Source organism: Conger conger, chromosome 10, assembly GCF_963514075.1.
Source record: "Conger conger chromosome 10, fConCon1.1, whole genome shotgun sequence".
Taxonomy (NCBI): domain Eukaryota; kingdom Metazoa; phylum Chordata; class Actinopteri; order Anguilliformes; family Congridae; genus Conger; species Conger conger.
Genome location: NC_083769.1, coordinates 4412501 through 4422860, shown reverse-complemented (window position 1 = coordinate 4422860; position 10360 = coordinate 4412501). Strand labels below are relative to the sequence as shown.

At 46.0% G+C, this 10360-nt stretch overlaps 1 protein-coding gene across 1 annotated transcript in view; it reads right to left on the bottom strand.

Annotated features, from left to right (window-relative positions):
• Window positions 1-5348: 5348 nt before the first annotated feature.
• Window positions 5349-10360, bottom strand: part of celsr3 (cadherin, EGF LAG seven-pass G-type receptor 3) — a 64107-nt gene continuing 59095 nt past the window's right edge. The window contains 2 exon segments of the mRNA XM_061257494.1: window positions 5349-6682; window positions 10330-10360. The exon segment at window positions 10330-10360 is cut by the window's right edge and continues 801 nt beyond it. Coding sequence (XP_061113478.1) covers window positions 6655-6682; window positions 10330-10360 — 59 coding nt within the window. The 3' untranslated portion in view covers window positions 5349-6654.

The window sequence follows — 10360 nt, the reverse complement described above, 5'->3', positions numbered from 1 at the left end:
ATCATTTTAAATGAAATGAAATGGAAATATAACTATACATAATTAACCACAAAAAAAATATATATATATGAAGTGTATTTAATTTAGTTGAGTTTTTGAATAAGTTTTGTAATTTATATTAAAAACAACGAGGCCCTTTTACCATATACGGTGGCAAGAAAAAGTGAGTGAACCCTTTAGAATTTCCTGCATTTATGTATAAATTTGTTTTAAAATATGGTCTGACTTTCATCTAAGCTACAATAATGAAAAAACACAATCGGTTTTAACTAATGACACAGAAATCATTGTATTGCTCCAGATTTAATGCATCATTCAAACATTTACAGTATAGAGTAGGTTGGAAAAAGTATGTGAACCCCTAGGCTAATGACTTCAGCAAAAGCTATTTGGAGTCAGGAGTTAGCCAACCTGCCTCCAACGAGATTGGAGGCATGGTTTGGAGCTACTTTCACTCATAAAAAAACTCATTTTGAGTTTGCTATTCACAAGATGCCTTGCAAAAAAGAGATCTCAGAAGACCTACAATCAAGAATTGTTGATTTGCATGAAGCTGGAAATGGTAATCTTAAAGAGTTTTGATATTACATTACATTACATGTCATTTGGCTGATGCTTTTATCCAAAGCGACTAAGCAGGAGACAGTCCTCCACTGGAGCAATGCAGGGTTAAGGGCCTTGCTCAAGGGCCCAATGGATGTGTGGATCTTATTGTGGCTACAACGGGGATCGAACCAACAAACTTGCGGGTCCCAGTCATGTACCTTAACCACTACACTACAGGCCACCCCTGATGATATCCATCAGTCCATAGTTAGGCAAATTGTCCATAAACAGAGACGATTTAGTACCCTGGCTACTCTCCATAGAAGTGAGCACCCAGCCAAGATGACACCAAAGGCACAACTCAGATGCTCAATGAGGTTAAAAAAGAACACTTGAGTAATAGCTAAAGGCTTGAAGGATTCATTGGAACTAGTTAACAATTCTTCATGAGTCTACCATATGCAAAATATTGAGCAGGCGTGGTGTCCATGGCAGGACACCGCAGAGGAAGCCCTCTGCTCTCCCAAAATGCATTGCGGTGCAGCTGAAGTTTGCCAAAGACAAAGACCTTCTGGAAGAACATGCAGCACTACATACGGCGTAAAATGGCACCACGTACCAACATGAAAACATTATCCCAACGGTGAAGTACGGTGGAGGGAGCATCATGCTTTGTGGCTGCTTTGCTGCCTGGTCAGCCTGCCATTATCGAGGGGAAAATTAATAACCAGGTTTATCAAGGTATTCTACAAGATAATGTCAGGGTGGCTGCCTTCCAGCTAAAGGCAAAAATAAGAAAATGCGGCTTTTGGAATAGCCCAGCCAGAGCCCAGACCTTAACCCAACAGAGATGCTGTGGAATGACCTCCAGAGCTGCTCACATTAGACATCCCAAGAACATGCCTGAGCTGAAGCAGTTCTGTAAGGAAGAATGGTTATAAATTCCCCCTGCATGTTCTCCAGGCCTGTTCTGAAGCTACCAGAAGCACTTGTTTGAGGTTATTGCTGCCAAATTAAACCAGTTATTAAATCCAAGGGTTCACTTACTTTTTTGCCGGCCCTGTTTAATGGGTGTGTTCAATAAAGACATGACCGATTATAATTGTTTGTGTGTCATTAGCTTCAGTACATTGTGTTTGTCTATACTTGTGATGTGGATGCCACCCTTCAAAGAGTTTGTTGGTTTGGTTCTTTTGAGACTTGGTGACCTCAAGATACAACCAATCTTTTAGCAATTTTTTGATCCTTGGGTAATTTATTGCCTCCCTCACCTCACTGTCTTTGCATTCTCTTCCTGGCAAGTTTGCAACCATTTCATGTGTTTTACATTGATTTATTATTGCCCTTACTGTACAATATGTTTAACCACTTTTTAAATGTATTTTGTGTACTCATTTTGTACCCATTACCAGATTTGTGATGGCCAATGGCCAATTACCATTTGTCTCCTATGAAATGACAGTTCTTTGGCTTTTCCTATGCTGAGGGATTTTGCATCCTTTTGACCTAATTTTCATACACTAGTGAAACAGGAAGTCAGCACCTCATTGAACACCGGGGACGTTTGATCGTATGGGTTCACGTTAACCCCACCTTTGCAAAAACTATTCTTGGGAGATGTTTTTCCCCTGCAAATGACATGGCTTTCCCACCTCACTTTTTGCTTCCTTATTTTGGACTGCTCATCAACTCGGGACAGGATAATGCAAATTTCTAAACTTCACTTTGGCCTTTGGTACAGGTTGTGAATTTGCGGAAGACATCTGCCCGATCGCACGTATTGGGGAGAGAGTGACAAAATCCTGGAGACTTCCAGACCCTCCCGGAGAGGTGCGACACCTGGGTTCACCTGTCGGACAAGTCCGCCTGTTAAGAGGCACAGTGTCTTCCTCCAACTCATGCCAGTGTGAGACCCACCTGTGAACTGTGGAATGATCATCACAAACCTCGTCGGAGGACAAATGCTGGTCTGCGTCATGGACTGTGGACGAACCATGGACTAAGGGACTGTGATGTCACTTCCCATGGACTTGAAAAGTGTTTTGAAACTGCAGCTTTCGTCCCACCATTTTGGTCAAATTGGAACCAGAGACTGCGCAGTAGGGAAAAGGGGAACTCTTATGGTCATTAAGTCTGGTTTGGGTCTGGGTTGTCCACTAAGTGCTTGAGATACAGCAATAGGCAGTAACCCATACAGTATGGTCTGATTCATCCCCAAAATAGTCATATATTTTCCAAATGACAACAACAACAACATATCGGCACACAGGGAGACATTAGACAAAGAGAAAACAGCAATTGCGAATGCACGTTCTTTAAAAATATTGAGTTTTTTAAGCATATTGGTACTATTGACTCAGGGCACTTTCATACCTATAGTCCACTTGATTTGGTCTGAACCGAATACAAAGTTGTATTTCTTTGTTTGGTACGGTTTCGCACTGCCTTTTTTAAGCGAACCACAATTTCTAAACAAAACCATGTGTGTGCTAAGGTCGTTCATTTATTGGGCAGAAATGTATAGCGTTGAGTAGGACAAACTGGAAAAACTAAACTTTTCCTTATCCCATAATGCACAGCACAGCACACTACAGCAGCCAGTTTAACCCAACATGCACAATGCCTCCTGTAATTGGGTCAGATCCATGTTCTCAAGAAAGAGCGCCCTTACATTGAAACGGGCAGGTTAAAGACCTATACTGGAGTCAACCACAGTGGCGCTAGTGAGCAACGTCTCTCAACAAGACCAGGAAGTGAGCTTCAGAAACGATGGCTGTATCCTGGGCCATCCATCCAGCAGTGCTCAGACCAGCCCGCGTTCTCCAGTGTGGCCGGTGGTGTCAAGAATGGTTTTCTGTGTCATCGCAGGGTACTTTGGATGATTCCTCCCTCGAAAAAAACATTGAATAACGCATTTGTGTTGTCAGATTTATTTTTCCTTTTTAATGTCCAACATTTCTTTTGTACAGTTGCTATGGAAACTGAGGAATAACGGCTTTCCTTGTGTCTCTAGGGGCAGCCCCCCACAACACAGTAAAACAAACAAAACACAAAACAACACAGACAGACCTCTATATATATCCATCCCTTTCTCCGTCTCTCATTCTTTCTCTCTCTCTCTCTGAATATTTTCGAATCTCCTACCTATGGTCCGCAGTTGGACATCCAGGCCAAGAATTACATGAAACAGTCAGACACCCACGCACATACATACTCACGCTCGCACAAACGCACGTCCATTTTGATTTTAGCAAGTATGCACGTACACGCACAGCCTCAGAAAGGCGCAAGGTTCTGAATGTACGCATACACGCAGTGATAAAGTACTAAATTAATTTTTAATTTATATAAATTAAATAAATAAATCTGTCTGTACATGATAAAGGGAGTGGAATGGACAGTCCCATGCTGTGGAACAGACAGGGAGATTTTTTGGCAAAAAAATGTTTTTTTTTTCTTATCATTTCATTTAGTAGCACAACAAAGGGAACAGAATTAAGGTCAGTTGTACACCCATACTGCACAGGACATGTGCATGTATGCGAATCTGTGTGTTTGTGTGTAAGCAGGTAAACGGCTATGTGTTCCCATCCACGCATGTGGGTCTGCAGGTGGATGTGCTCATGCGTTTGCATGAATGTGTGCACGTGCATGGTGTGTGTGGCATGTGTACTGTATGTGTGTCCTTGCATTTACATGAGTGTGTGCACACTGACTGCATGTTGCGTGTGTACTGTATGTGTGAATGCGTGTTGCATGAGTGCATCTGTGTTTTAGCCTCTGTTCCTCTGTCGATGTCTTCTCTTTAAATCTGTCTATTCTTCCTTTTATCCACCACCGGCTTGTTCTCCGCAGTGTTCTGCCACAGTAGCTCTTAAGTCATTCGCCGCCTCTTCTGCAAAGCCTGTTTGATTGATATGTTGCGACTCTGCAGAGCAGTGGTGTGGCTGTTCTGTGCGATGTGCAGATGAAGACACAGAGGGCCAGAGTGACGTGTGTAAGCTGCAGTACTGTCACATTCCCATGTAGTTTCCACAGACCTGGGCCACGCACGTAATCGTCTTGGATTCGAGTACTTTTCTGTGTTCGACTCATCTTGCCTGGTGCAACTGAGCCAACCAAGAGGACCAGAAGGCGGGGTTTGCACTTTTTGAGAGTATCTCATAGGTTCCAATACACCAGACAAGCTCAGTAAAGCATAGAAAAGTATTTGAATCCAAAACAATGACGTATTTCACCGAGGTCTGAGTTTGTACCATTGGTGCTTCCTTAAGCATCAATTAAACCATCACAAATAAAATACCCTTCCCCCCCTCCCCCCACCCAAACAATCAAAACACTCCATTCACAATGTCCTGTGATGCAACCCTGTCCCCCCGATAGGCTGGTAAGGGGTGATGTCAGATTCTCTGGCCACACCCCGGCCTTGGACCCAAAGCCAGTTTTAAAGCCAAGAGAACCTGAAGAGACAATCCTAGGCATAAGCTGAAGAAAAAAAAACATGTTTCCATATAAGAAAACAGACTGCCAGGAAAAATATGTTTTTGTTCTCTCCAAACAACCTAGCAAACTACCGACATTCTAAATATTTCAGCAGTTGCATGGACAAGAGTTCTGCAGTTCAAATGCGGGGGACTACAGTTCTGCTGTAACAATTGAGCAAATTTAGAGTTGTACAAGAGTCTGTTTAAATGGCGATTATTTACATAACAGCACAATTATGAATTCAAAAATATATATATTTCACCTGTACTAGATGAGTATACACTCATTGAGCACTTCATTAGGTAGACCTGTACACCAGCTTGTTAATGAAAATACTTAATCAGCCAATCATGTGGCAGCAACTAAATGCATGAAAGCAAGTAGACATGGTCAAGAGGTTCAGCTTTTTTTTAGTCCAAATGTCAGAATGGGGAAGAAATGTAATCTTTGACCGTGGAATGATTGTTGATGCCGGACCGGGCGGTTTGAGTATCTCAGAAACCGCTGATCTCCTGGGATTTTCACACACACTAATCTCTAGAGTTTGCAAAGAATGGTGCAAAAAAACAAAAAAACATCCAGTGAGCAGCAGTTCTGCAGACAGAAATGCCTTGTTAATGAGAGATGTCAGAGGAGAATGGCCAGACTGGTCAAAGCTGACAGGAAGGTGACAGTAATGCAAATAACCCCACATTACAACAGTGGTGTGCAGAAGAGCATCTCTGAACACACAACACATCATAACTCTAAATGGATAGGCTACAGCAGTAGAAGACCTATAAGTCTAAGAAATAATAATAATAAATACCTAGTGCTCACTGAGTGTATTTGATACGCATTGATGATTTATACTTCAATCTCAGTTGATAAATGGTTTGGCGATCTTTGAATACTGCTTTTACTCTCATGAAAAAAATAGGGGGCACTATCATGATGGAAAAGTCTGAAAGGAAGTGGCATAGGTAGTTTACCAGCATATCAGAGTTTCAAACACAAACACGCCCCAAAAACAGAGGTCCAATATACAGATTTATGAAATTGGGCGCGTCCCAATACTGGAAAAATGAATCCTCTTTTCCTCCTCCCCCCATACTTCCAGACAGGAGAAAAAGACGGGTGGAGGAAAGGGGGATGCATTTTTCAGAGTTTTGGGATGCACCCATTGTGTTGTGCTTCATTAGGGTTAGCTTCCAGGGTAAAGGTCACAGAGTTTGAGTTTTCCAATGTTATAGCCCACCCGCCCCAAACCTGGAGAGATAGCAATACACACTTCTCTTGCTGGACAATATCCTCAAATTTAAAAACAACACAATAGAAATGTTTTTTCCATCTCTGATGAAAAAGATACAAAATGTATAAAAAAACGTATTTACAGTCTTTAACGGCTGCTCCCTCCTCTCGTGTGTGTAGTGCGACAGGTCAAAAGGTCATCACGGTGCAGATTCCATATTTCCCTCCCTCTCTTCCTTTTTCTCTCCTTCTGCCATCATTTCCTGCTCACATCCTTTCAATTGTGGCATGCAAAAAGTCCTCCGATATCCCAGGATGCCTCAGTGGTCTCTGTCCTTGCTGTCCCCTGTGCTGTGGTAGAGGCACAGTGCATTGTGGGATATGGGTGTGTCATCAAGACTGCCCTTCACTTCTGTTCACTCTGAGTGGAGACAGAAAGACAAGAATTATTAACTAGGAATAACTATCACTGCTCAATACAGCTATGCATTTACACACACAACAGTACAATTACACATCATTACAGAAAGTGCATGCACATGTACTCTCAACCCGATGAAGAGTAGGTTTCTTTTATTTTATTGTAATATATTTGTATTTTCAAGTCAGCGTTCTAGAACTCCATCACATTCAATTGCCAGTAGCAGACCTCGTTCAAATACGTAATTGTTTAGGATTCAAACACTTTTTTCTATGCTTTACTGATATCCATTGCCCAATCATACATGCCTAACTATGAACAGGCCTTTACATCAGCATTAGCTTGTTCAGTTAAGAACATTCAGACATATTTACACCTTAAAGGGTACCTGTACCCCAAATGAGCATAAGCCTAGATCTGCTCAATATATCATAAAAATAACGTTTCCCATTCTCGTAAGCTAAATAAGTCACACATAACAACGTATTTTGTTAATTTTATTTTTTACAATAAAAAGGTCCATCCATCCATCCATTATCACCCGCTTATCTGGAGTCGGGACGCGGTGGCAGTAAACTAAGCTGGGTATTCCAGGCATCCCTCTCCCCAGCAACACATTCCAGCTCCTCCTGGAGGATCCCAAGGTGTTCTCAGGCCAGGAGAGATATATAATCTCTCCTGCGGGTTCTGGGTCTACCTCGGGGTCTCTGCCCAGTTGGACGAGCCCGAAAACCTCCAAAGGGAGGCGCCTGATGAGATGCCCAAACCACCTCAATTGGCTCCTTTCGACGCCAAGGAGCAGCGGCTCTACTCCAAGCTCCCTCCAGATGTCCAAGCTCCTCACCCTATCTCTAAGGCTGAGCCCAGCCACCCTATGGACGAAGCTCATTTCGGCCGCTTGTGTACGCGATCTCGTTCTTTCGGTCACTACCCAAAGCTTGTGACCATAGGTGAGGGTTGGAATGTAGATCGACCGGTAAATCGATCTTCACCACAACGGTCCAGTGCAACGCCCGCATTACTGCTGACGCTGCACCGATCCGCCTGTCGATCTCACGCTCCCTTCTACCCTCACTCGTGAACAAGACCCCGAGATACTTGAACTCCTTCACTTGGGGCAATGACTCATTCCCAACCCGGAGGGAGCAATCCACCGTTTTCCGGCAGAGAACCATGGCCTCGGACTTGGAGGTGCTGCTTCACACTCGGCAGCAAACCGCTCCAGTGCATGCTGAAGGTCATGGTCCGATGAAGCCAGCAGAACCACGTCATCCGCAAAAAGCCGGTGACAAAGGGCAACCTTGGCGGAGTCCAACACCCACTGGAAATGTGCTTGACTTTGTGCCGAGGATGCGGACACAGCTTTCACTTTGGTTATACAGGGACCGGATGGCTCGTAACAACAGCCCTGGTACCCCATACTCCCGCAGTACCCCCCACAGGGTTCCCCGGGAGACACGGTTGAAAGCCTTCTGCAAGTCCACAAAGCACATGTGGACTGGATGGGCAAACTCCCATGACCCCGCCAGCAACCCCGCCAAGGTAAAGAGCTGGTCCACTGTTCCACGACCAGGACGGAAGCCACATTGCTCCTCCTGAATCCGAGGTTTGAACATCGGTCGGAGCCTCCTTTCCAGCACCCTAGAGTAAGCTTTCCCGGGGAGGCTGAGGAGTGTGGTAGATTCCAATAATTGGAGCACACCCTCCGGTCCCCCTTCTTGAAAATGGGGACCACCACCCCGGTCTGCCACTTTGCAGGTACAGTCCCCGACCTCCATGTGACACTGAAGAGGCATGTCAGCCAAGACAGCCCAACAATGTCCAGAGCCTTCAGCATCTCAGGGCGAATCTCATCCACACTTGCCGCTGAGGAGCTTTTTGACTACCTCAGCAACTTCCGCCAGGGATATAGGTGCAGATTGCCCCGAGTCTTCGGGCTCTGCCTCTTCCACAGAGGATGTGTTGTTCGGGTTCAGGAGCTCCTTGAAGTGCTCTTTCCACCACCCGACATAGCCTCCCCGAACTCCTCCCATACCCGGGTTTTTGCTTCAGCGACTGCCGAAGCCGCAGCCCTTCTGGCCACCCGGTACCTGTCTGCTGCTTCAGGGGACCCTCAGGCCAGCCAAACCCGAAAAGCCTCCTTCTTCAGTTTGACGGCGTCCCTCACCGCTGGTGTCCACCAGCAGGTTCTTGGGTTGCTGCCCCGACAGGCACCGATGACCTTCTGGCCACAGCTCCTGCTTGCCGCCTCTGCAATGGAGGCTTTGAACATGGCCCACTTGGACTGCATGTCCCCAGCCTCTCCCGGGATGCGTGAGAGGCTGGTTCCTCTGCAGGTGGGAGTTGAAGACTTTGCGGATGGGGGCCTCCGCCAGATGTTCCCAGTTCACCCTCACTACACGTTTGGGTTTACCGGGTCTGTCCGGCAGCCTCCCCGGCCACTTGACCCAACTCACCACCAGGTGGTGATCAGTTGACAGCTCTGCTCCTCTCTTCACCCGAATGTCCAAGACATACGGCCGCAGATCTGATGATACGACCACAAAGTCGATCATCGATCTTTGGCCTAAGGTGCTCTGGTACCAAGTACACTTATGAGCTACCCTATGCTCGAACATGGTATTTGTTATCGACAATCCATGACCAGCACAGAAGTCCAATAACAAGACACCACTTGGGTTAAGATCGGGCAGGCCATTCCTCCCAATCACCCCCTTCCAGGTTTCTCCGTCATTGCCCATGTGAGCGTTGAAGTCGCGCAGCAGAACTATGGAGTCTCCGGGTGGCACCCTTTCCAGGATGCCGCCCAGTGACTCCAAGAAGGCCGGATACTCTGAACTGCCATTTGGTGCATAAACACAAACGACAGTCAGAGCTTTCCCCCCAGCAACACGTAGTTGTAGAGAGGCGACCCTCTCGTTCCCCAGGTGGAACTCCAACACAGTGGAGCTCAGCCGGTGGCTTGTGAGTATCCCCACACCCGCCCGGCGCTGCTCACCCTGAGCAACTCCAGAAAATAACAGAGTCCAGCACCTCTCCAGGAGTTTGGTTCCGGAACCAGTGCTATGCGTGGAGGTGAGCCCAACTGTATCTAGTTGGTACCGCTCCGCCTCCCGCACTAGCTCCGGTTCCTTCCCCACCAGAGAGGTTACGTTCCGCGTCCCCAGAACCAGTCTGCGACGACGAGGATCAGCACGCCCGGATCCCCGCCTTTGCCTACTGCCCGTTGGGCAAAGCACCTGACTCCGATGCCGACCCCTGCAGGTGGTGAGCCCACAGGGCGACAATAAAAAGGTTTACATTGGATTTAGCAGTTTCCGCTTTGAGCCGTCAATGACTTGATGTCACAGTGCCTGCGCCATTTTGAATCTACTCTCAAGCAATGCTTGACGTGTTTGAAGAACTTTAAGCACTTAAGGCTATGCACTGTGTGTAAACAATGTCTCTAGAACGCTTTAATGTTCAAGAATAGCATCAAAACAGGCCTTTGTGTGCGATCACTGCAGGTGCACTTTAAAGAGCAAAATGTTTGTATGATGACATATCCAGTAGAGAACAGCACAGGAGTTTGGAGAGAAAAAGACAAGACCGACAGGAAGGAGAAGAGAGACACAGAGAGAGGAAGAGGGAGCGGGAGTGGGACTTACTCGGTGTCCGGGGAGATTTCGGAGATGCTGT